Consider the following 27,184-nt stretch of genomic DNA (forward strand, 5'->3'; position numbering starts at 1 on the left):
CCATTGTTCCACGTCCTAGTCTCCAAGGAAGCAGAAAACAAGCTTTCTCCCTCCTCCCTGTGGCTTCCTCTCACATATTTATACATGACTACAGCTTCTACAAGTTAGGAATTGTGGAAGTTGAAGTCCAAAGCACCTGGAAGGCTGAAGTTAGAGTGTTAGGGTCTCCTTCTCTGAATGTCTTCAAAAACAGAGCCTGGGCGGCCATTTGTCGGGAGGGCTTCAATGGCGATGCAGAAGGGGGTTGGACTGGATGGCCTTTGGGGACCTCTTCCAAATGGAGGAGAGTCCTATTCCCTGCGAAAGAGGCGGCCTGAGAGTGTGGACACGCCCTCTAGTGGCGCTTTAAAACCGCAGCAAGCGGCAGACGCCGGCTCTCACTCTGCCAAGGAAGGATGCGCCAGGACTTCCGAGCCTTTCCTGCTCCTTTTCCTAGAAGCAGAGGAAGATAGAGTTGGAAGAGACCTCAAGGGCCATTCATTCCAGGCAGGAGAAGCACAATCAAAGCCCTCCCGACAGATGGCCGTCCAGTCTCTGCTTCAGAGAAGGAGACTCCACTGGATTCCCAGGCAGCAGATTGAGATGATTCTTCTTCTTCTTCCAAGCTGAGATTCCTCCTCCTCCTCTTCTTCCAAGGCTTTCTTCCAGAGTCAGGACAGAGGACATGAGTGCCATCCGGAACCCTCTGGATCCCTCTCCGTGCCATCCTTAAGCTTCTGGATCCCTGAATGCGGAGAGATCTCCTGAATCCGCGACGAGGCTGAGAAAGCGGCTCAAGGCGCACAGCTCCTTCTTGGATGGACGGGGCGGGCGGAGGAAGAAACAGAAGCAGAGGTGAGTGGGTGTCTGGGTTGGTTGGACAGGAATCCTTCAAAATGAAGCCTTGGTATTGCTCCCTTTTGGGGGGAAACCCTCTTCTGCAAACATCGGGCCCCCTTTTGTGACTTTCACCCCATCCCTGAATGAGTATCCCCTGCTTCTCTCTCTCCAAACATAGAATCCTAGAGTTGGAAGAGACCTCATGGGCCATCCAGTCCAACCCCATTTCTGCCAAGAAGCAGGACAATCGCATTCAAAGCACCCCTGACAGATGGCCATCCCGCCTCTGTTTCAAAGCCTCCAAAGAAGGAGACTCCACCCCACTCTGAGGCAGAGAGTTCCACTGCTGAACAGCTCTCACAGTTAGGAAGTTCTTCCTCATGTTCAGGTGGGATCTCCCTCCTTTTTCTCTCCCCAAACATAGAATCCTAGAGTTGGAAGAGACCTCATGGGCCATCCAGTTCAACCCCATTTCTGCCAAGAAGCAGGAAAATCGCCTTCAAAGCACCTCTGACAGATAGCCATCCAGCCTCTGTTCAAAAGCCTCCAAAGAAGGAGCCTCCACCCCACTCTGAAGCAGAGAGTTCCACTGCTGAACAGTTCTCACTATTAGGAAGTTCCTCCTCATGTTCCTCCTTTCCTGTAGTTCCATTGCATCCTAGTCTCCAGGGCAGCAGAAAACAAGCTTGCTCCCTCCTCACATCTTGATCTACGGTCCCCATCATGTCTTCTCTCAGCCTTCTCTTCTGCAGGCTAAACATGCCTAGTTCTTTAAGCCGCTCCTCACAGGGCTTGTTTTCCAGACCCTTGATCTTTTGAGTTGCCCTCCTTTATACATATTCCAGCTTAGAGTCAACCTCTTCATTCAATTCCGGTGCCCAGAATTGGACACAATGTGATTCCAGGGCAGCAGAAAACAAGCCTGCTCCCTCCTCCCTATGACTTCCCCGTTCCCCTCACCTCTTTATATATGACCCTTATCACGTCTCCTCTCAGCCTTCTCTTCTGCAGGCTAAACATGCCCTGCTCTTTAAGCCACTCCTCACAGGGCTTGTTCTCCAGACCCTAGATCCTTTGAGTTGCCCTCCTTTATACACATTCCAGCTTAGAGTCAACATCTCCCTTCGATTTCTGTGCCCAGAATTGGACACAGTGTGATTCCAGGGCAGCAGAAAACAAGCCTGCTCCCTCTTCCCTATGACAGGTCACAGGTTCGAATCCAGGGAGAGCACAGATGAGCTCCCTCTATCAGCTCCAGCTCCTCATGCATGGACATGAAAGAAGCCTCAAATAAAGATGATAAAAAAATCAAAACATCTGGGCGTCCCCTGGGCAATGTCCTTTCAGACGGCCAATTCTCTCACACCAGAAGTGACTTGCAGTTTCTCAAGTTACTCCTGACACGAAAAAAAAAATCACATCTCCTCTCAGGCTTCTCTTCTGCAGGCTAAACATGCCCAGCTCTTTAAGCCGCTCCTCATAGGGCTTGTTCTCTAGACCCTTGATCATTTTAGTCACCCTCTTTCCAGCTTGTCAACATCTCTCTTCAATTGCGGTGCCCAGAATTGGACCCAATGTGAATCCAGGTGTGGTGTGACCAAGGTTAAATAGAATAGAGGGATAGCATGACTTCTCTAGATCTAGACACTATGCTCCTATTGATGCAGGACAAAATCCCATTGGCTTTTTTGCTGCCACATAACATTGTTGGTTCATTAACTTGTTGTCCACAAGGAATCAAATCCTGAAATTGCACAGAAATCTTGGCCTTTTTCTGCTACAAAGGAAACTCTGGCTGAATCTACACTGGGTTGTTGTAGGTTTTTTCAGGCTATGTGGCCATGTTCTAGAGGCATTCTCTCCTGACGTTTCTCCTGCATCTATGGCAAGCATCCTCAGAGATAGTGAAGATGCTTGCCATAGATGCAGGCGAAACGTCAGGAGAGAATGTCTCTAGAACATGGCCATATAGCCCCCCCAAAAAAACCCTACAACAACCCAGTGATTCCGGCCATGAAAGCCTTCGACAATACAATGAATCTACACTGTTTGGCACCACTTTAACTGCCATGGCTCACTACTATGGAAACTTGAGATTTGTATTGTCAAAGGCTTTCATGGCTGGAATCACTAGGTTCTTGTTGTGAGGATGCTTGCCATAGATGCAGGCGAAACGTCAGGAGAAATGCCTCTAGAACATGGCCCTATAGCCCAAAAAAACCCACAAGAACCTTGAGATTTGTAGTTTGGCGAGGCACCAGCACATCTTGGCAGAGAAGGTGAAGAGACCTTGCAAAACTTCACCTCCCAGGATTCCATCACATGGAGCCATGGCCATTCAAGTGGCATCAAAATACATTTATTCTACAGTGGAGATGCGCCCTGTGTTACTACGAATGCGTGTTTTCCATGCTCTGCGCATTCCAGCACTCAGCGTTGCGGAAATTGCTTTTCTGATGGCATTGTTTGGAGGGCCAGGTTGTTATTTCCTTGCAGTGCTGGAAAGTCACCTCTTTCTTGTCACTTCTGATTTCTTTATTGCTACAGGTCAAGGGTCCCTTATTCAAAATGCTTGGAACTAGAAGACTTTTGGATTTATTTTTTTGAGAGGGTTTTAGAATACCACCCTGAGTCCCCTCGGGGAGATAGGGCTGGTTATAAACAAACTATTATTATGTATTGTCGAAGACTTTGTAGGGTTTTTTGGGCTATATGGCCATGGTCTAGAGGCATTCTCTCCTGACGTTTCGCCTGCATCTATGGCAAGCATCCTCAGAGGTAGTGAGGTCTGTAGCTCCAGCAGACAAGAGTCCTTTGTCCCACCTTGGTCATTCCACAGATATATAAACCCATTTTTCTAGTTCCAACAGACCTCACTGCCTCTGGGGATGCTTGCCATAGATGCAGGCGAAACCTCAGGAGAGAATGCCTCTAGACCATGGCCATATAGCCCAAAAAAACCTACAACAACCCTATTATTATTATTATTATTATTATTATTACTATTATTATTAGAAACACAACAAGATGAGTCCACAGCAGATACTCTACTGGCTGTTGTATTGGATCACACATCGGACACTTCCCAAGTGTCTAGGACTGTGTGATGTATCAGTGAATAATGCATGCAGATCCCTGTAAGGTGGCCTTCTGCAGCTGGCAGGTGGTAATCTTGTCAGCACCAATTGTATTTAAGTGCAGGCCAAGGTCTTTAGGCACTGCACCCAATGTGCTGATGACCACTGGGACCACCTTGACTGGCTTGTGCCAGAGTCTCTGCAGTTCAATCTTTAAATCCTCATATTGTGTCATCTTTTCCAGTTGTTTCTCTTCAATCCTTCTGTCACCTGGGATTGCAACATCGACAATCCATACTTTGTTTTTTAACACGATTGTGAGGTCAGGTCTTGTGCTCCAAAACTTTATCTGTCTGAATCTGGAAGTCCCAGAGTAGCTTGACCTGTTCATTCTCTAACTTTTTCTGGCTTGTGATCCCACCAGTTCTTTGTCGCAGGCAGATGGTATTTGTGGCACAAGTTCCAATGAATCCTCTGAGCAACAGAATCACTGGGTTGCTGTGACTTTTGGGGGCTGTATGGCCATGTTCTAGTAGCATTCTCTCCTGACATTTTGCCTGCACCTGTGGCTAATGGCATCTTCAGAGGTTCTGTTGGCAGTGAAGCAAGTGGAGTGTCTGTGTCTATCTATCTATCTATCTATCTATCTATCTATCTATCTATCTATGGAATGTCCAGGGTGGGAAGAGGAAATAACTCTTGTCTGTTTATAGCAGTGGTTCCCAACCTATCGTCTGTGGACCACGAGTGGTCCCCAAGAACGAAATATGCTCTGCAGCCTCATCATTACTATACCATTGCCTCGAAACCACGCAGCAACTAGAGCGACTGCTCTTGCAAAACCCTCGTATAGTGCCGAGGCAATGAGGACGTCAGGAGGGAGAGGCTGACTACCACGAAAGATTACTACTACTACTACCACATCTGCTCTAGATTATTAAATATGGCTTTCTGTGGGCAAGCAGATGGCGACTACTGGATGGCATATGCTCTGTAATTAGAGCTGATGTGGTCTACCCAATGCAATTTTCTGAATCAGCACCTCAAATAACCAAACCAAATCTAAAGTTGACCAAAACTCGATTCATAACCCTTTTGGTAGTAACATTGGAAAGTGGTCCTTGGTCAAAGTGGTCTCTGGTCAAAGTAGACCCTGGTCAAAAAAGGGTTGGAAAGCGCAGGTTTAAAGCAAGTGTGAATGTTGCCGTTAGCAAGCTTGAGTAGCATTGAGTAGCCTTGCAGCGCCAAAGTCAATTGGTGATGATATCTGCATAGAGGTAGCCTGGCCTCTGTTGCCTGGAGGCATCCTCTACTTGGGAGATGTTAAGTAGCACTTGATTATTTGCTGACTGGAGTTATCCTATTTCTGAGTTGTGTTCATTATCTACTGTCTTGATTCTGGTGTTGTTTAAGAACACAGAAATTCTTGACCACTCTGACAACCATTATGTTAGACTACACAAAGAAGCCATTGAAATCCACAAGCATTTGAACAATTTCAACAGAAAGGAGGAAAGAATGAAAATGAACACAATCTGGCTACCAGTACTGTGTTTGGAAGGTATTAAGTGCCAGGTAATACCTTCCAAACACAGGATGCCTCCAGACAACAATAGCCAGACTATCCCAATGCAGATACTCTCACTGATTGACTTTGCAAACTTCATGGCCACTCAAATGCTAACTCAAGCTTGCTGACTGCAACATTCACAATTGCTTTAAACAGAAAAAGATTGTGTTATTGTAGGTTTTTCGGGCTATATGGCCATGTTCTAGAGGCATTTTCTCCTGACGTTTCGCCTGCACCTATGGCAAGCATCCTCAGAGGTAGTGAGGTCTGTTGGAACTAGGAAAAAGGGTTTATCTATCTGTTTATCTATCTGTGGAATGACCAGGGTGAGACAAAGGACTCTTGTCTGTTGGAGCTAGGTGTGAATGTTTCAACTGACCACCTTGATTAGCATTTGATGGCCTGGCAGTGCCTGGAGCAAACTTTTGTTGAGAGGTGATTAGATGTCCTTGTTTGTTTCCTCTCTGTTGTTGTGCTGGATTCTTTCTCCCACCTGGGATATTGTATCTCAGGTATATATATATAAACACACTCCACTTGCTTCATTGCTAACTGAACCTCTGAAAGTGCCTTTAACCACAGATGCATGCAAAACGTCAGGAGAGACTGCTACTGGAACATGGCCATACAGCCCGACAAGTTCACAGCAAACCTAATGCAGATTGAATTACATGCATAAGTATAAATTATATGGAAACACACACACACTTCCCTATATTGCAGGTTTGTACATATTGTCCAAACACCCCCTTCATTTGTCTTCTTGCCTTGCTTGGGAAGGCTCGCGTTTGAAATAAAACCCTAAAAGGATTTGAGCAGCTCTATCTCTCTCCCTGATGCCTCTCCTTCCCAAGGCAGAAAAAAAAACCCTTCTTGTGAGTTTTTCAGGCTGTATGCCCATGTTCCAGAAGCATTCTCTCCTGACGTTTTGCCTGCATCTATGGCAGGCATTCTCAGAGGTTGTGAGGTTCTCTTTTTCAATTTGTTTTCTCAAATAATAAATCTTTCCCTTTTAGTATTGCAATTCCTTCCATTTTATTTGTTTCTACTCCATTTGTATTTTGTCATTACTGGTGGCTTTAGGGGGATTTCATCCAAGTGGCCTCTCCAGAAGCCAGTAATGGAAAGAAAGACGGATTGTAGGGCCAAACGAGAGATGGATTTGGAAATGATTGCCGTCTGCTTGCACTCACCCCATTTTGCACCAGTTGGATGGAAAGACTCATAGAATCCTAGAGCTGGGCCGGGCTTTAGCACAGCAGGTTAAACCTCCAGCTGCAGGAAAAATCTTGCCGATTGAAAAGTCGTCAGTTCGAGCCCGGGTTGGGGTGAGCTCCCAACCGTCAGCCCTTCTTCTCTCCTAGTAGTTTGATAACAATAATGTGAGTAGATAAATAGGTACCGCTTAGGCGGGGAGGTAATACAAGGTGCCCATGCAGACATGCCGGTGATTTGATGTGGTGCCTTGGACTCTTTGGTCAGCCCCTCCTCTCTCTAGCTTATTCTTCCTTCTCTCTTTCCTTCCTTCTTCTTTCCCTCTTTCTCCTTCTCTTCCACCCTTTTTGTCTTTCCTTCCTTCCTTCTCTCTTTCTTTTCCTCCCTTCAATACTTTTCTTCCACTCTTTCAACTTTCCCTCCCTATTGTCTTTCCTTCCTTCTCTCTTTCTTTCCTCCCTTCCCTCCCTCTTTCTCCTTCCAACTTTGCCTTTTACTCTTTCCATCCCTCTTCCTTCCCTTTTTCTTCCCTCTCTCCCTCTTTTTCCTTTATCCTTCCCTTCCTTCCTTCTATCCTTCTCTTTTTCCTTCCTTCCTTTCCTTCCATCCTTTCCTTCCACCGTTTCATCCTTCCTTCACTTTTGTCTTTCCTTCCTTCTCTCTTTCCTTTTCTTCCTTCCATCCTTCCCTACCATCCTTTCAACTTTCCTTCTCTTTTGTCTTTCCTTCCTCCTCTTTCCTTCATCCCTTCCTCTCTTCTCTCTCTCTTTCTCCTTCCAACTTTCCCTTTCACTCCTTCCTCCCTCTTCCTTCCCTCTTTCTCCTTCCTTCCCTTTTGTCTTTCTTTCCTACTCTCATTACTTTATCTTTCATAGAATCATAGAATCATAGAATCAAAGAGTTGGAAGAGACCTCATGGGCCATCCAGTCCAACCCCCTGCCAAGAAGCAGGAATATTGCATTCAAATCACCCCTGACAGATGGCCATCCAGCCTCTGTTTAAAAGCTTCCAAAGAAGGAGCCTCCACCACACTCCGGGGCAGAGAGTTCCACTGCTGAACGGCTCTCACAGTCAGGAAGTTCTTCCTCATGTTCAGATGGAATCTCCTCTCTTGTAGTTTGAAGCCATTGTTCCATTGTGTCCTAGTCTCCAAGGAAGCAGAGAACAAGCTTGCTCCCTCCTCCCTGTGGCTTCCTCTTTCCCCTCCATCCATCCTTCTCTTCACCCCTTTCTTCCTTTTATTCTTCCTTTCTACTTCCTTTTCTTCCTTCCATCCTTCTCTTCCACCGTTTTATCCTTCCTTCCCTTTTGTCTTTCCTTCCTTCTCTCTTTCCTTTTCTTACTTCCATCCTTCCTTACCATCCTTTCAACCTTCCTTCCCTTTTGTCTTTCCTTCCTTCTCTTTCCTTCATCCCGTCCTCCCTTCCCTCCCTCTTTCTCCTTCCATCCTTCCTTCCCTCTTCTTTCCCTTTTTCCCCTCTTCTTTCCTTCCTTCCCTCTTCTTCCCCTTTTTCCTCTCCCTTTCTCCTTCCTTCCTTCCTTCCTTCCTTCCTTCCTTCCCTTTTGTCTTTCTTTCCTTCTCCCTTTCCTTTATCTTTCCCTTCTATCCATCCTTCACTTCATCGCTTTCTTCTCTTTTTCCTTCCTCCTTCTCTTCCTTCCTTCCATCCTTCCCTTCCAACGTTTCAACCTTCCTTCCTTCCCTTTTGTATTTCCTTCCTTCTCTCTTTCCTTTTCTTACTTCCATCCTTCCCTACCATCCTTTCAACCTTCCTTCCCTTTTGTCTTTCCTTCCTTCTCTTTCCTTCATCCCTTCCTCCCTTCCCTCCCTCTTTCTCTTGCCATCCTTCCCTTTCACTCCTTCCTTACCTCTTCTTTCCCTTTTTCCTCCCTCTTTCTCCTTCCTTCCTCCCCTTTTGTCTTTCTTTCCTTCTCTCTTTCCTTTATCTTTCCCTTCTATCCATCCTTCACTTCATCCCTTTCTTCTCTTTTTCCTTCCTTCCTTCCATCCTTCCTTTCCACCGTTTCATCCTTTCTTCCCTTTTGTCTTTCCTTCCTTCTCTCTTTCCTTTTCTTCCTTCCATCCTTCCCTACCATCCTTTCAACCTTCCCTCTCTTTTGTCTTTCCTTCCTTCTCTCTTTCCTTCATCCCTTCCTCCCTTCCCTCCCTCTTTCTCCTTCCTTCCCTTTTGCCTTTCTTTCCTTCTCTATTTCCTTTCTCCTTCCCTTCCTTTTATCCTTCTCTTCATCCCTTCCTTCCTTCTCTTTTTCCTTCCTTCTTCCCTTCCTCCATTTCACCCTTCCTTCCCTTTTGTCTTTCCTTCCTTCCCTCTTTCCTCCCTCCTTCTCTCTGTCCCTCTTTCTCCCTCCATCCTTCCCTTCCCTGTTCAAAAAGTGGTGCCAAACTGCATTAATTCTACAGTGTAGATCAGGCATGGGCAAACGTGGGCCCTCCAGATGTTTTGGACTTCAACTCCCACAATTCCTAACAGCCATAGGCTGTTAGGAATTGTGGGAGTTGAAGTCCAAAACAACTGGAAGACTCATGCTTGGTGTAGATGCACCCAAAGCCAAATTCTACCAAAAAGACGACCAAAGGGTTATTTTCCTTGCAGGATGAGAAGGCATAAATCGTCCTGTTCCTTGGAGAAGCTCTTGCTCCGATTTATTTTCGGCTGTCAATACAAAGACAGTCTGTTGAGAAGCCGGATAAGAAACAGGTACATATTTGCTGGGACTTGATGGATGGAGCTGTCAGTCCACTTAAATTGGGTGTTTTGAAGAAGGAAAAAGGAAAGATCCGCAGTATGGGAGAGTCTGTATCAGGTCTAGGCAAACTTGGGCCCTCCAGGTGTTTTGGACTTCAACTCCCACAATTCCTAACAGCCGGTAGGCTGTTAGGAATTGTGGGAGTTGAAGTCCAAAACACCTGGAGGGCCCAAGTTTGCCCAGGCCAGGTCTAGACACTAGATTCCTATTGACGCAGCCTCGAATTGCAGAGAGAGCAAGAGAGAGATGTAATAACTGTTTGAGTCCAGATACCGCCAAAGGGAAGACAAATCAGCCAGGCTTTGTTATCGACAGAAAGCGAGATTACCATCAGCTGCCTGTGATTAATTGGAATGCTGATCTGAGTTTTCCTTTAACCCAATAAATCACTAATCACAGCCTCATTAATCCATTCATCAAGTCAATGTGCATCTCCAGTTTGCGATGTTTACTGAGTGCCTTTGATTAATGGCGTGGTCTTCCCACTTCAATCAAGCCGAGCTCGCTGCCAAAACCTGAATTCTTTTGCTGACAACCTGGAGGCAACTTCCCAGTTAAGTCCAGTTAAGTCCACATTATGCAGAATTACAACCTAAAGCTGCATCGGGACTGTAGAATTTTTGCAGTTTGATTCCCAACTCACTGCTATGGAATCCTGGAATTTGTAATTTTGCAAGGTCCTTCGCCTTCTCTTTGCCTCGCCAAACTACAAATCCCAGGATTCTATTGCATTGACCCGTGGCAGTTCAAAGTGGCATCGAACCATATTCATTCTACTGTCTGGATGCACCTTAAGTCACAAAGAGACAAAGGAGTTGATCAAACAGAGCACTTTTTCTCAAAATTGTGCCCTACAAATGAGGTGAACTCGAAATCCTAATCATCCCTGATCTGTATAGCCAACAGATTTGGTCAGCGATGGGCTTGGAGGCAATGTTAGCAATACTTAGCAGTGGAACTCTCTGCCCCGGAGTGTGGTGGAGGCTCCTTCTTTGGAAGCTTTTAAACAGAGGCTGGATGGCCATCTGTCAGGGGTGATTTGAATGCAATATTCCTGCTTCTTGGCAGAATGAGGTTGGACTGGATGGCCCATGAGGTCTCTTCCAACTCTTTGATTCTATGATTTCAATAGTTAATTATTGTAATTCATTCTGTTTTGCACCCAGGAAAATATAACTAGGCTGTTACCGTTCAAAAAATATTTACTTACACTGAGAAGCCATTGAAATCTACGAGAATGTGAACAATATCTACAGAAAGGAAGAAACCATGAAAAGGAACAAAATCTGGCTACCAGTATTTAAAACCCCCCTAAAATCAGGGCACTCAAAGCACTCAAAGACAGGGGAATTCCAGACAAGAAACAATCAGGGACAGCTAATCACCTCCCAACAAAGGATTCCCCCAGGCAGTAAGAAGTCAGACCTTGCATCCACTTCTGACTGCCCTTGTCATAATATAAACATAGGCAAAATCTCCATTATCATTATTTATTCCATTACAAATAGCATGGCTTTGTAGCTTCAAAGTTTAGCTGGTTGCTGCCCGGGGGGGGGGGGGGGGGGGTCCTTTGTTGGGAGGTGTTAGTTGGCCCTAATTGTTTCCTGTCTGGAATTTTTTGAGTGTTGCTCTTTATTTACTGTCTTGATTTTAGAGAGGGTTCTTTTTTAATACTGGGAGCCAGATTTTGTTCATTTTCATGGAATTTCAGACAGGAAGAAATCAGTTAACACCTCCCAACAGGAGCATCAGGAGCATCCTGTTGTGAGAGAATTGGCCATCTGCAAAGACAGTGCCCAGGGGACGCCCGGATGATTTTGATGTTTTATCATCCTTGTGGAAGGCTTCTCTCATGTCCCCGCATGAGGAGCTGGAGCTGATAGAGGGAGCTCATCCGCCTCTCCCCGGATTCGAACAGGATGCTCCTGACACGACACAAAAAAACCTCCCAACAAAGGAACCCCCCCCCCAGGCAGGAAGTAGCCAGGCCTTGAAGCTGCAAGGCCATTCAGTGCTAATCAAGATGGCCAATGGAAACATTCACACCTACCCCAAACAGATAAGAGTTCTTTCTCCCACCCTATGTGTCCAGAGGAGGAGACATGATGAGGGCATTCCACAGATGTATAAACCCAACTTTCCTAGTTTCCAGCAGACCTCACAACCTCTGAGGATGCCTGCCATAGATGCAAGCGAAACGTCAGGAGAGAATGTTCCTGGAACATGGCCATACTGCCCGGAAAACACACAACAACATTTACTTAAGTGCTTACATCCCACCTGCTCAGAATTTCCTCCTTTATAGTTATCAAAGGGAAAAAAGTGCCACAAGCTGGTGACTTGTACCATTCAAATATATGCATTTCAACAGCAAAAATGAATGGGGGACGATGCCTGGCTCAACAGCAATATGTGTGAAAAACATCTTGGAGTCCTCATGGACAACAAGGTGAACATGAGCCAACAATGTGATGTGGCGGCAAAAAAGAGCCAATGGGATTTTGTTCTGCACCAGTAGGAGTCTAGTGTCTAGATCCAGGGAAGTGATTCTCCCCATGCTCTATTCTGCCTTAGTCAGACCACACCTGGACTCACACTGCGTCCAATTCTGGGCACCGCAGTTGAAGCTGGAATGTGTCCAGAGGAGGACAACTAAAATGATCAAGGGTCAGAAGAACAAGCCCTATGAGGAGTGGCTGAAAGAGCAGGGCATGTTTAGTCTGCAGAAGAGAAGGCTGAGAGGAGACATGATGAGGGCCAGGTATCAATATGTGAGGGGAATTCATAGGGAGGAGGGAGCAAGCTTGTCTTCTGCTGCCCTGGAGACTAGGACGCAATAGAGCAATGGCGTCAAACTACAAGAAAGGAGGTGCCACCTGAACATGAGGAAGGAAGGAAGGAAGGAAGGAAGGAAGGAAGGAAGGAAGGAAGGAAGGAAGGAAGGCTGGATGCAATGGAGCAATGACTTCAAACTACTGGAAAGGAGGTACCATCTGAACATGAGTAAGAACTTCCTGACTGTGAGAGCCATTCAGCAGTGGAACTCTCTGCCCCTGAGTTTGGTAGAGGCTCCTTCTTTGGAGGCTTTTAAGCAGAGGCTGGATGACCATCTGTTGGGGCTGCTTTGAATGGGATTTTCCTGCTTCTTGGTCGAATGGGGTTGGACTAGATGGCCCTCCAGGTCTGTTCCAACTCTAGGATTCGATGAACAGAGATTATCCATTTCCTTGCAAGAAAGCTACTTTTAGTACGGCATAACAATAGACCGAATCCCTTTGAGGTTTTCGTACCTGTCAGCGTAAATGATTACTTTTAACAAGTATTTTTCCAGGTTCTGGGAAATCCATTTTTCAGACCATCTCCAAACATCTTTTGTTTGCACTCAGAAATGGACAAGGTTGCCAATATTGGGAAAACCTTACCAATGGAAAGTGTTTTTTTCCATTTTTCCGAGGCCTGGATTGGAAATCTGTCGGACAGCCAATGGAAGGAAAAACGCTTTCCGTTATGTTGTATTTTTCCTTCTTTCTTTCTGTTCGAACTAGAAAAAATGTGGAAAGCTGTGTTTGGAAATAATGTTATTAGAGCCCAGGCTCAATTCAGGTCCAAGAACCTTTCAGACTAGTATATGTTTGTAGTAATCAGACAACTGCATTGTTACATGGCCTTAATCGTTGAGTTTCCATATTCTGCAGGAAATCTGTAGCTGAATTTCCATCCTAAGAAGTTACTGAATTCTAATCAGTTGTGCTGGTGGAACTTTTAATAGTTTGCATTCATGCTGCTTTCACTAAGGTACGTGCATCCCTGGCCTTTGGGTGGCTTTTCTCCCCACGTTACGCTGTTTCGCAGTTGAAAATTATACTTACGTACTGCTCTCTCAACCTTTGTTCTGCCCTTTTGACCGCTGCTATTCTCTGAGCACAAGCAGATAATATTTATTTATGGGGAACTTTATTTATGAGCAAGTAGTTTAATTGTACAGTATTAGGCACAATAGGAGTGAGGTTGAATGGGCCTTAGGAAGCATTGCTAACAACAAGGCAGCAGGAGACGACGGGATCCCAGCTGAACTGTTTAAAATCTTAAAAGATGATGCTGTCAAGGTGATGCATGCCATTTGCCAGCAAATATGGAAAACACAAGAATGGCCATCAGACTGGAAAAAATCCACTTATATCCCCATACCAAAAAAGGGAAATGCGAAAGACTGCTCCAACTTCCGTACAGTGGCCCTTATTTCTCATGCCAGTAAGGTAATGCTCAAGATCCTGCAAGGAAGACTCCAGCAATACATGGAGCGAGAGTTGCCAGATGTTCAAGCTGGGTTTATAAAAGGCAGAGGAACGAGAGACCAGATTGCCAATATCCGCTGGATAATGGAGAAAGGCAGGGAGTTTCAGAAAAACGTCTATTTTTGCTTCATTGACTATTCTGAAGCCTTTGACTGTGTGGATCATCATAAATTGTGGCAAGTTCTTGGTGGGATGGGCATCCCAAGCCCCCTTCCCTCTCTCCTGAGGAATCTGTACAAGGACCAAGTAGCAACAGTCAGAACTGACCACGGAACAACAGACTGGTTCAAGATTGGGAAAGGCGTACGGCAAGGCTGCATCCTCTCACCCAACCTTTTCAACTTGTATGCAGAACACATCATGCGAGGATGTGCGGGGCTTGATGAATGCAAAGCTGGGGTGAAAATGGCTGGAAGAAACATTAACAACCTCAGATATGCAGATGACACCACTCTGATGGCCGAAAGCGAGGAGGAGCTGAGGAGCCTTCTAATCAAGGTGAAAGAAGAAAGCGCAAAAGCTGGGTTGCAGCTAAACATCAAAAAAACCAAGATTATGGCAACAAGAATGATTGACAACTGGGAAATGGAGGGAGAAAACGTGGAGGCCGTGACAGACTTTGTATTTCTAGGCGCAAAGATGACTGCAGATGCAGACTGTGGCCAGGAAATCAGAAGACGCTTCCTTCTTGGGAGGAGAGCAATGTCCAATCTCGATAAAATCGTAAAGAGCAGAGACATCAGACTGGCAACAAAGATCCATTGCCTAGTCAAAGCCATGGTCTTCCCTGTAGTAACCTACGGATGTGAGAGCTGGACCTTAGGGAAGGCTGAGCGAAGGAAGATCGATGCTTTTGAGCTGTGGTGCTGGAGGAAAGTGCTGAGAGTGCCTTGGACTGCGAGAAGATCCAACCAGTCCATCCTCCAGGAAATAAAGCCCGGCTGCTCACTGGAGGGAAGGAGACGAGAGACAAAGTGGAAGTCCTTTGGCCACATCATGAGGAGACAGGAAAGCCTAGAGGAGACAATGATGCTGGGGAAAGTGGAAGGCAAAAGGAAGAGGGGCCGACCAAGGGCAAGGTGGATGGATGGCATCCTTGAAGCGACTGGACTGAGCTTGAAGGAGCTGGGGGTGGTGACGGCCGACAGGGAGCTCTGGCGTGAGCTGGTCCATGAGGTCATGAAGAGTCGGAGACGACTGAACGAATGAACAACAACAACAGGCACAATTGTGCTTCTTTGCATCAGTTTGCACAGCACCATCTAGTGGCCGGTTTTTCATTTGCAACTTGATCCCACTTTTCAACCATTTTCATTTTCTGACAGCTGTGTTTTAATCTATGTGTTTTAAATGATGTTATTATTTACTGGATTTTAATTATGTTGTAACCTGCATCAAGTATTTGGAAGAGGCAAGTAAATAATAGTAATAATAATAATATATACTATTATATATATATAACCCTATTATATATATATAACCCTAAATATATACTATTATATATATATAACCCTATATATATATAACCCTATTGTATATATATAACCCTAAACCTTAAAGCTAAAGGTTTTCCCCTGATATTAAGTCTAGTCGTGTCTGACTCTGGGGGTTGATGCTCATCTCCATTTCTAAGCTGAAGAGCTGCCGTTGTCCGTAGACACCTCTAAGGTAATGTGGCTGGCATGACTGGAAGGAGCACCGTTACCTTCCCACTGGAGCGGTACCTATTGATCTACTCATATTTGCATGTTTTCGAACTGCGGCAGGCTAGATGGCTGGCCCCCTCCCTGTCCAGGGACGACCTAGCTACGGCGATCCAGGCTACGGTCATCTCAAGACTGGACTACTGTAACGCCCTCTACATTGGCCTTCCTCTGTCGGTGATCCGGAAGCTCAAGTTGGTACAAAATGCAGCTTCTCGACTTCTTGCGGGAATTGCGATGAGATGCCACATCACCCCAATCTGACTGTAGCTGCATTGGTTACCAATTGAGCACCGGATCACTTTCAAAGTGATGGTACTCACCTTCAAAGCCTTGCATGTCTGGGGCCGATGTACCTGAGGGACCGCCTCATCCCCTGCCAACCCCAGAGATCCCAAGATTTGTTGGAAATTCCCAATGTCAAGACCTTGCGTCTAACAGCAACCAGATGCAGAGCCTTCACAGCAGTGGCACCATCACTCTGGAATACTCTGCCAACTTAAGTCCATGCCTTGCAGGACTTACCAGCTTTCCGCAGGGCATGTAAGAAATATCTGTTTTGACAGGCCTTTGATATATGATATTGCTGTTTTTAAATTGTTTTAAATTGTTTTTAAATTGTTGTTCGATTTTAGCCTGTTCTTGTAAGCCGCTCCGAGCCCCAGGGGAGTGGCGGCATATAAGTTCAAATAATAAATAAATAAATAAAATAGGTTGATAGAAGCTGGGGCTGACAGCGGAAGCTCACGCTGCTCCCCAGATTCAAACCTGTAACCTTTCAGTCAACAAGTTTAGCAGCTCAGCGGTTTAACCCACTGCGCCACCGGGTTTTGTAGTAATATTAATATTATGATTATTAATAATAGGCCCCCTAGTGGCGCAGCGGGTAAAACCGATGAGCTGCTGAACTTGCCGACCGAAAGGTCAGTGGTTTAGATCCGGGGAGCAGGGTGAGCTCCCACTGTTAGCCCCAGCTTCTGCCAACCTAGTGGTTCGAAAACATACAAATGTGAGTATATCAACCCTGAGCTGCTGAAATCGCTGACCAAAAGATCGGGGGTTCAAATGCGGGGAGCAGGGTGAGCTCCCACTGTTAGCCCCAGCTTCTGCCAACCTAGTGGTTCGAAAACATACAAATGTGAGTATATCAACCCTGAGCTGCTGAAATCGCTGACCAAAAGATCGGGGGTTCAAATGCGGGGAGCAGGGTGAGCTCCCACTGTTAGCCCCAGCTTCTGCCAACCTAGTGGTTCGAAAACATACAAATGTGAGTATATCAACCCTGAGCTGCTGAAATCGCTGACCAAAAGATCGGGGGTTCAAATGCGGGGAGCAGGGTGAGCTCCCACTGTTAGCCCCAGCTTCTGCCAACCTAGTGGTTCGAAAAATACAAAGGTGAGTAGATGAATAGGTACCGCTTCTGTGGGAAGTTAATGGCACTCTGTGCAGTCATGCTGGCCACATGACCTTGGAGGTGTCTACGGACAATGCCGGCTCTTTGGCTTAGAAATGAGGATGCCTCCAGGCAACACAGGCCAGGCTACTTCTATGCAGATACCCTCACTGACTGCCTATTCAGCTTCATGGCTACTCAATGCTATTCAAGCATGCTAATGTCAACATACTGGGAAATATGGGAAGATGCCCATGACAGTCTTGGTTCCCAAATTCCTCCCTGAAATTCCCACGTTCAAGTTTTCTAAGCAAGCATGGACGAACTTGGATGCGCCAAGTGTTTTGGACTTCAACTCCCACCATTCCTAACAGCCTCAGGCCCTTTCCTTTTCCCCCTCAGCCGCTTAAGTGGCTGAGGGGGAAAAGGAAAGGGCCTGAGGCTGTTAGGAATGGTGGGAGTTGGGGTCCAAAACACCTGGAGGGTCCAAGCTTGTTCATACCTGTCCTAACCACTCTCCTCTTGTTCCAGCCCGAGGCCATGCATTCCTTTGCCAACTGTTCCAACTGGGAATGGATGTTCTCCACGAAGCCGACCTACGAGAGCCTCTGCAACGGCAGCAACTTGGAGGAGAACCACAGCTACTGTGACCCTGAGGTCTTGAACATGACAGCTGAGCAGCTCCGGCTCAAGTACCTGGGTCCCCGCCAGTCGGGCTTCTTTGTCCCGATCTGCACCACGTACCTCTTGATCTTCGTGGTGGGGGCGCTGGGGAACACCCTCACCTGCCTGGTCATCATCCAGCACCGCTTCATGCGGACGCCCACCAACTACTACCTGTTCAGCTTGGCCGCCTCCGACCTGCTGGTGCTGCTCCTGGGGATGCCGCTGGAGATCTACGAGATGTGGAGCAACTACCCTTTCCTCCTGGGCTCCGGCGGCTGCTGCTTCAAGACGCTGCTCTTCGAGGCCGTCTGCTTCGCCTCCATCCTCAACGTGACTGCCCTCAGCGTGGAGCGCTACATTGCCGTGGTCCATCCACTGAAGGCCAAGTACGTGGTGACTAAGACCCACGCCAAGCGGGTCATCGTCACCGTCTGGGTCCTCTCCGTCCTCTGCTCTGTCCCCAACACCAGCCTCCACGGCATCCAGACCCTCTACGTCCCCTGCTGGGGGGTGGTCCCCGACTCGGCCACATGCACCCTGGTCAAGTCCCGCTTGATGTACAACCTCATCATCCAGGTCACCACCATCGTCTTCTTCTTCCTGCCCATGGGCGTCATCAGCGTCCTGTACCTCCTCATTGGGCTCCAGCTGCGGAAGGAGAAGATGCTGGAGGCGCTGGAGGCCAAGTCCGGAGGCAGCTGTGACTATCACAACGTCCGCCTCCGGCAGAAGAAAGCCAGAAGGAGGCAGGTGACCAACATGCTGTGTAAGTTCAGGGCAAGGGCCCAAGAATCCATGGGGTTGAGCAGAAAGTGGAGAATGTGTGGGCTTCCACTCTCTTTCACACCACAGAAGTCTAGCACTGGGTTGCTGTGATTTTTTGGGGCTGTATAGACGTATTCCAGTAGCATTCTCTCCTGATGTTTCACCTGCATCTTTGACTGGTATCTTCAGAGGTTTGTTGGAAGTGAGGCCAAAACTAGAGAGATGAGCCAAAACTAACAAAATGAAGTTCAATGGGGACAAATGCAAGATACTCCACTTAGGCAGGAATATGGTTACATGGAAAGTGGGGGAATATTGTGAAGAAGATAGGAAAGTAGGAAATAATATTTAGACCTTCCCTGGGAAAAAGAGGTAAAAATTAAAAAAGAAAAAAATATGAAAAAATAAATGAAAAATAAAATAGGAGTTCAAACTTTGACAACAGTATACCCAAAAAAGTGAAGGGTCTCTCCAGTCTAAAAAAAATAGAAGGAGAGAGAGAAGAAAAAAAGAAAAAGAGAAAAAGTTCTTGAAGTCCTTGTGGACAACAAGTTAAACATGAGCCAAGAATGTCATGTGGCGGCAAAAAAAGCCAATGGGATTTTGGCCTGCATCAAGAGGAGCCTAGTGTCTAGATCTAGGGAAGTCATGCTCCCCATGCTGTATTCCGCCTTGGTTAGAGCACACCTGGAATATTGTGTCCAATTCTGGGCACCACAATTCAAGAGAGATATTGACAAGCTGGAATGTGTCCAGAGGAGGGCGACTAAAATGATCAAGGGTCTGGAGAACAAGCCCTATGAGGAGCGGCTTAAGGAGCTGGGCATGTTTAGCCTGAAGAAGAGAAGGCTGAAAAGAGATATGATAGCCATGTATAAATATGTGAGAGGAAGCCACAGGGAGGAGGGAGCAAGCTTGTTTTCTGCTGCCCTGGAGACTAGGACGCTAAACAATGGCTTTAAACTACAAGAAAGGAGATTTCATCTGAACATGAGGAAGAACTTCCTGACTGTGAGAGCTGTTCAGCAGTGGAACTCTCTGCCCCGGAGTGAGTTGGAGGCTCCTTCTTTGGAAGCTTTTAAACAGAGGCTGGATGGCCATCTGCCAGGGGTGATTTAAATGCAATATTCCTGCTTCTTGGCGGAATGGGGTTGGACTGGATGGCCCATGAGGTCTCTTCCAACTCTTTGATTCTATGATTCTATGAGGCAAGTGTAGTGTGTGTACAGATATATAAACACACACCTATATATAGCTTGTGGAATGTCTATCACCTCTCTTGTTCTCTCTGCAATTCTAGGCTGTGTCAATAGGAATCTAGTGTCTAGACCGGGCCTGGGCAAACTTTGGCCCTCAGGAGAGAATCCTTCTGGAATATGGCCATGCAGCCCAAAAAACTTACAACCCATTGATACTTCTGTTTGTAATTCAATCCGCATTAGGTTGACTGTGAGTTTTTCAGGCTGTAAGGCCATGTTCCAGTAGCACCATCGCCTGACGTTTTGCCTGTACCTGTGGCTAAAGGCACCTTTAGAGGTTCTGTTCACAATGAAGCAAGTGGACTGTGTGTGTGTGTGTGTGTGTGTGTGTATACTAGCCATCCTCTGCCATTCGTTGCTGTGGCCCAGTCTGTTTATATGTGTTTTGTGTGTGTGTATATTTGTGTATATGTGTATATATGTGGTTTTTCACATGCATAGTAATATATTTTTGTTTTTTGCTTTTTAAGTCCTTTCTGCTGTGTTTTTCAGTGTTTTTATGAGTGATGGTCACTCCTGGCCTGATAGGTGTCTTGTGTCCAAATTTGATGTCAATCCATCCAGTGGTTTTTGAGTTTTGTTAATCCCACAAATGAACATTACACACATACACACACACACTTGTGGAATGTCCAGCATGGGAGAAAGAACCTTGGCCATTCCACAGATATATAAACCCATTTTCCTACTTCCAACAGACCTCACTACCTCTGAGGATGCTTGCCATAGATGCAGGCGAAACATCAGGAGAAAATGCCTCTAGAACATGGCCATGTAGCCCAGAAAAACCTACAACAACCCAAGAACCTTTGTCTGTAAAAGCAAATGTGAATGTTGCAATTAGTAACCCCAGGTTTGAGTCCCCCCCAGGGGTGAGAAAGGCGCTTTGAGTCCCCCCCCCCCCGGGGTGAAAAAAGCGGTATATAAATACTGTAAATAAATAAATAAATAAATGGGAATATAAAACAGGAATAAAAATCAAACATTTATGGATAACCAATCAGCTTTTGCAAGGCTGTCTGAACAGGTCACAACAGATTAATGTAAATGTCTAAAGCAACCACTAGGTGGCGTTTGGAAAATTTTTCGAGACCCCAACATTGAGCGAAAGGGACCCCATTCGAAATCGAGACCCAAGGTTTTAGAAACGGTGTTCTAGCTCCACCCTATGGTCAGCATCTGCTGGAAAGTGACCATAAGGACTAATCGACAATTGTATAGTTGCACCTTCTTGGGTGGCGCATGAGTCTTTGTCAGTGCTCTTGATGTAGCACTGAATTCCCTGAAACTTGGAAATTGGTGGCATGGCATTTGAAATTTGATGTGGATTTGCATTTTCACTTTATCTTTTGAAAGGCAGTAAAACATGACAGGTAAATGAGGCCCCAGAAGGGATTGTGGAGGAGTGCACATACCTGCAGATACTCTCTGTGATGACCTGGATTTGAATATGTAATGGTACGGGTGCAAGCCCTTGCATTGACAGTCCTGTATATTCAGAGTCTGGCTTATAAAGCCCTAAATGGCTCAAGTTTGGATTATCTGAATGCTCTCCCCTATGATAGATACATTTTATTGATTGGCCTATTGGCCGTATCAAAACATTTAACACATAACACAATTAACACATAGTCATACATAGTCATACATACAACATACAACCCTCGGTATAAAAGGAGTTAAAATAAACAAGCTGTTAACAAGATCTCGTTCAGGTCAAATGTCTGCGTCACCTCCACAGTTTACCCCAATTGATTCTAAATGTGCAATTCTCAGCTGTGTTGCTTTCAATAGAAAAAGGGCTGTTTTGTGTGTTATTTTAGGGTTCTGGCCGGCCAACAAAAATGAGGTTTTAATATATGGGTCCCAGTGTGTTTTTTGAATAATGTATGGTCCAAGGCAATGGTCTCTCTCTTATACAGCTCACAGTTGAACAATACATGTGTGATATCCTCCACCTCTGGTGCTCCACAAATACAAAATCAATGTATTGTCGAAGGCTTTCATGGCTGGAATCACTAGGTTCTTGTGGGTTTTTTCGGGCTATAGAGCCATGTTCTAGAGGCATTTCTCCTGACGTTTCTCCTGCATCTATGACAGGCATCCTCAGAGGTAGTGAGGTCTGTTGGAATTAGGACAATGGGTTTATATATCTGTGGAATGGCTGGGGTGGGGCAAGGAGCTCTTCCCTGCTGCAGTTAGGTGTGAATGTTTAGCTGATCACCCTCATTAGCATTTGAAGGCCTGCCTGAGCCTGGGAAAATCTGTTGCTGGGAGGTGTTAATCTGTGCCTGGTTTCTTCCTCTCTGTTGTTTAGCTGTTATAATTTTAGGGTTTTTTAATACTGGTAGCCAGATTTTGTTCATTTTCATGGTCTCTTCCTTTCTGTTGAAATTGTCCACATGCTTGTGGATTTCAATGGCTTCTCTGTGTAGTCTGACATGGTGGTTGTGAGAGTGGTCCAGCATTTTTGTGTTCTCAAATAAAATGCTGTGTCCAGGCTGGTTCATCAGGTGCTCTGCTATGGCTGACTTCTCTGGTTGAAGTAGTCTGCAGTGCCTTTCATGTTCCTTGATGCGTGTCTGGGCGCTGCGTTTGGTGGTCCCTATGTAGACCTGTCCACAGCTGCATGGTACACGGTAGACTCCTGCAGAGGTGAGAGGATCCCTCTTGTCCTTTGCTGAACGTAGCATTTGTTGGATTTTCTTGGTGGGTTTGTAGATTGTTTGTATGTTGTGTTTCCTCATCAGCTTCCTTATGCGGTCAGTGGTTCCCTTGATGTATGGCAGGAACACTTTTCCTCTGGGTGGATCTTCATCTTGACTCTCGTGGCTTCTTCTCGGTGGTCTTGCAGCTCTTCTGATCTCTGAGGTGGAGTCTCCATTGGCCTGGAGAGCCCAGTTGAGGTGGTTCAGTTCATCTTGGAGGAGGAGGTGGGCTTCGCAGATTCTTCTTGCACGGTCTGCCAAGGCTTTAATGGGGCTTCTTTTTTTACTTGGGTGATGGTTGGAGTTTTTATGTAGATATCTATCTGTGTGTGTGGGTTTTCTGTAGACGGTGTGACCCAATTGTTGATCTGGTTTGCGGATGACTAGGACATCTAGAAAAGGCAGTCTTCCTTCCTTTTCTTTTTCCATGGTGAACTGGATGTTTGGGTGGATGCTGTTAAGATGGTCCAGGAACCTGTTGAGTTCTTCTTCTCCATGGCTCCAAATGGTGAAGGTGTCATCCACATATCTGAACCATATCGTGGGCTTTTTGGCTGCTGTCTCCAGGGCTTGTTCTTCAAAGTGTTCCATGTAGAAGTTAGCTATGACCGGCTGAGAGGGCTCCCCATAGCTACTCCATCTTTCTGTTCGTAGAATTCATTGTCCCACTGAAAGTAACTGGTGGTGAGGCAATGGTGAAACAGAGCCGTGATACAAAATCGTTCGTTGTATGGGACTTGATTAAACCTTCCGTGCTTGTCCATTGTATCCAGCTGTTCAAAACGAGCTCTGGTAAATACCCTCCTAAGGTGTTTAGGCATTTCTGTTTTTAGATATCGAGCTGTTTGGAAAGTATGTTTAAAGCGGCCTAACCATTTCAGTGAGCCAGCTTTACTGAGGGTAGCGATGTCTTTTTGGCCTTCTATATCCAATTCTCGTTGAGAAACTATTTTTGGGTCTAACTCTTCTAAGAGATTCGGATACCGAGTTGGAAGTCCACAGCTCCTAATGTATTTTGTCAGGAGAACTAACCAAGAGGTCTGATGTTGGTTTTCTATCTGCTCTAACAGGCACAGTTTGGGGAGTCTATCATTTTCCATGGCCATCAGTTTTGCCCAGTAGTTGTAGGCCCTGATTTTGGATAAGCCGTCCACTGTGTGTACTCCCAGTTCTGCTCTTACTGCGGCAGCTGGGGTCGTCCTGTCCACTCCTAGGAAACTTCGCAGGTGCTGTGATTGTGATTGCTCTAATAATGGTACCTGGTTTAGACCCCAAACTTCAGCTCCGTACAAGAGCATGGGAGTAACCTTTGCTTTATATACTTTGAGAAGTGGGTCTAAGGATCCTGGTTGGTTGTGATTTGTAAGTTTAAGTAGTTGATTTGCACGTACTCTTGCCCTAACTGAACTTTTTTGATGGTGTGGTAGCCAAGAGCCGGTCTCAGAAAAAACAATTCCCAGATATGTGAAAGTGCAAACTTGCTCTATTGGTTCATCATCCAGGAACCATCTGTGTCTGTTACGTCATTTGCCAAATACCATTGTTTTTGACTTTGATTTATTAATAGTTAGAGCGTTGTTATGACAATAGGAATTAAACCTTCTCAGCAGTCTACGTAGCCCAACTTGCGAATATGATAGTAAAATCATATCGTCGGCATATAGAAGGATGTTGAAATGTGTATTGCACAGCTTAGGCATGTGTACCTCTGGGTCCTTCAACTGTTCGGGGGCTCTCCCCTATGACTTTGTCCATGTTGTTCAAAGAAAGCCAAAGCAGAAATTGCAAAGTCAGGTTTGCATCTGAACATGAAAAAAAATCCAAAAGTAACAATCACAGAGGATTTAGACAACTTTATTTATTTATTTATTTATTTATTTACAACTTTTATAGTCCGTCCTTCTCACCTTGCAGAGGACTCAGGGCGGATTACAGTGTACACATATATGGCAAACATTCAATGCCAGTTTTTGACATACAAACATATACAGACATACACAGAGGCTATTTAACTTTATTTTGGCCACCAGGGGAGCTGTCGCTTTCATCGTCCATCTGCAATGCTGATGAAACACTTCCGCATTCCCCGCGTGCTTCCCTGCTGGAATGCTTTGCTGGAGTCTTCTTTATGGCCTCATAAATCAGTTAATTTAGCCTCCCCACACTTTTGAGGTGGTACCTAATTTTCCTTCTTGACAGATGCAACTGTCTTTCGGGTTGCAAAGGTCGACAACAGGCTACACACAATTGGTTGGAAACCCACTCCAACCTGGGCTGGCTTCGAACTCATGACCTTTTGGTCAGAGTGATCTTAATGCAGCTGACAGCATAAATACCATAAATGCTAACAGCATAAATACCATAAAAATTACAATTCACAATAAAATCATTTTAAAACATTGTACATCATCAGTAAAAATTAACAATAAATTAATAGATTAACGTGCCAGTAAAACCAAGCTGAGCCAGGAGAATCCATGTCACAAAATCCAAATATCCTTTTCCTATTGCCACTGACCTCTCATCAAACGCCTGGCCCTAGAGCCAGGTCTTCTGTTGTCTTCTAAAGGACAGGAGGGAGGTGGCCAACTTGATGTCCTTAGGGAGAGAGTTCCACAGACGGGGGGGCCACTGCCGAGAAGGCCCTGTCTCTCGTCCCCACCAACCGCGTTTGCGAGAGTGGTGGGATCGAGAGCAGGGCCTCTCCTGATGATCTTAAGCTTCGTGATGGTTCATAGCAGGAGATACGTTCGGACAGGTAATCTGGGCCAGAACCATCCAGGACTTTAAAGGTTAAAACCAGCACTTTGAATTGTGCCCAGAAGCTAATCGGCAGCCAGTAGAGCTGGCGCAACAGAGGAGTGGTACGTTCCCTGTACGCAGCTCCTGTTAACAACCTGGCTGCTGACCGCTGGACTAATTGGAGCTTCCGAGAAGTTTTCAAAGGCAGCCCCATATAGAGAGTGTTGCAGTAGTCTATTCAGAATGTAACCAGAGCGTGGACCACTGTGGCCAAGTCAGGAGAAGGGCAGGATAGAAATGCACAAAATACATAAATAAATAAATCCAGTCCAGTCCCCTTCTGCCAGGTAGGGAGACACAATAAAAGCCCTCCCAACAGATGGCCATCCAACCTCTGCTTAAAAGCTTCCAGAGATAGTCAGTAGTATCATTTTCTACTCTCAAACAGCTCTGACCATCAGGAAGTTCTTTCTAATATTTATGTGGAATCTCTTCCTGTCGTGGATACATGTTCTAGTGCAAGCTTGGGCAAACTTGGGCCCTCCACATGTTTTGAACTTCAACTTCCAAGATTCCTAACAACCTACCAACTGTATTGTCGAAGGGTTTCATGGCCAGAATCACTGGGTTGTTGTAGGTTTTTTTGGGCTATATGGCCATGTTCTAGAGGCGTTCTCTCCTGACGTTTCGCCTGCATCTATTGCAAGCATCCTCAGAGGCAGTGAGGTCTGTTGGAACTAGGAAAATGGATTTATCTATCTGTGGAATGACCAGGGTGGGACAAAGGACTCTTGTCTGCTGGAGCTAGATGTGAATGTTTCAATTGACCACCTTGATTAGCATTTGATGGTCTGGCTGTGTCTGGGGCAATCTTTTGTTGAGAGGTGATTAGATGTCCCTGTTTGTTTCCTATCTGTTGTTTTGCTGTTGTAATTTTAGAGGTTTTTAATACTGGTAGCCAGATTTTGTTCATTTTCATGGTTTTCTCCTTTCTTTTGAAATTCCCCACATGCTTGTGGACAATTTCAACAGAAAGCATGTGGACAATTTCAACAGAAAGGAGGAAACCATAGAAATAAACAAAATCTGGCTACCAGTATTAAAAAACTCTAAAATTACAACAGCAAAACAACAGAGAGGAAACAAACAGGGACAGCTAATCACCTCTCAACAAAAGATTTCCCCAGGCACCAACAAGCCACACCAAACAACTGCCAGGCCATCAAATGCTAACCAAGGGGGTCAGTTGAAACATTCACACCTAGCTCCAGCAGACAAGAGTTCTTTGTCTCACCCTGGTCATTCCACAGATATATAAACCCATTTTCCTAGTTTCAACAAACCTCACTACCTCTGAGGATGCTTGCCATAGATGCAGGCAAAACGTCAGGAGAGAATGCTTCTAGAACATGGCCATATAGCCTGAAGAAACCTACAACAACCCAACCTACTAACTGTTTCAAATGGTGGGAAACACCTAAAGGAGGGCCAAAGTTTGCCCATGCCTCCTCTAGTGTGATGAGTGAAGTCCTTAGATACTTAGATCCCTTTTACATGTATTACCATCAAGTCAGATGTCACCCAGCCTTCCTTTCTCCAAACTAAACTGATCTATCTCCTGAAGCCACTTCTCATTGGGCTCATCTTTCAGACCTTGCAGTTGCCCTCTTCTCTCCAAGCTCAACCTATTTAGCTCCCTTTGTAATCGCCCTGCTCTTTCTTTCCTCCCCAGTTGTGCTGGTGGTGGTCTTTGGCATCTGCTGGGCGCCCTTCCACACGGACCGCCTGGTCTGGAGCTTCATTACCCATTGGACGGACGCCATGCAGCACATGTTCCAGTACATCCACATCATCTCAGGAGTCTTCTTCTACCTGAGCTCGGCGGCCAACCCCATCCTCTACAACCTGATGTCCACCCGCTTCCAGGAGATGTTCAAGGAGGTGATGTGCCGCCACCGTTCCAAGGGGAAAGGGTCTCGCAAGCGCTCGCCCAGCAGCACCCGTGCCACCATGCGCAGCACCCTCTCGGAAAACATCACAGGGGGCAACGGGCAACCACTTTCTGACATGGAGGAGTATGAGATGGACCTCGAAGGGGATAACACTGATGAGCATGAAGCCCCGTGCCTTTGAGAGCCCCTCCAGATTGGGGCAGGGACCCAACGTTTCGGCTCATGCTGCAAAAGTGCCATGAATGTAGAT

At 45.9% G+C, this 27,184-nt stretch overlaps 1 protein-coding gene across 1 annotated transcript; it reads left to right on the plus strand.

Moving 5' to 3' along the window:
- The first annotated feature begins 379 nt into the window (after nucleotides 1-379).
- On the plus strand, nucleotides 380-27,184 carry NMUR1 (neuromedin U receptor 1). The gene is made up of 3 exons (XM_067466113.1): nucleotides 380-834; nucleotides 17,374-18,274; nucleotides 26,715-27,184. The coding sequence occupies exons 2-3, from the start codon at nucleotides 17,383-17,385 to the stop codon at nucleotides 27,113-27,115; spliced, it is 1,293 nt and encodes a 430-aa protein (XP_067322214.1). The 5' UTR covers nucleotides 380-834; nucleotides 17,374-17,382; the 3' UTR covers nucleotides 27,116-27,184.

This window comes from Anolis sagrei, chromosome 3, assembly GCF_037176765.1.
Source record: "Anolis sagrei isolate rAnoSag1 chromosome 3, rAnoSag1.mat, whole genome shotgun sequence".
In the NCBI taxonomy this organism is placed as follows: Eukaryota; Metazoa; Chordata; class Lepidosauria; order Squamata; family Dactyloidae; genus Anolis; species Anolis sagrei.

Coding starts and splice junctions, on each gene's coding strand:
- NMUR1 (XM_067466113.1), top strand. CDS start 17,383: ATGCATTCCTTTGCCAACTGTTCCAACTGGGAATGGATGTTCTCCACG. Junction 18,275..26,714: donor GCAGGTGACCAACATGCTGT/GTAAGTTCAGGG, acceptor TTTCCTCCCCAG/TTGTGCTGGTGGTGGTCTTT.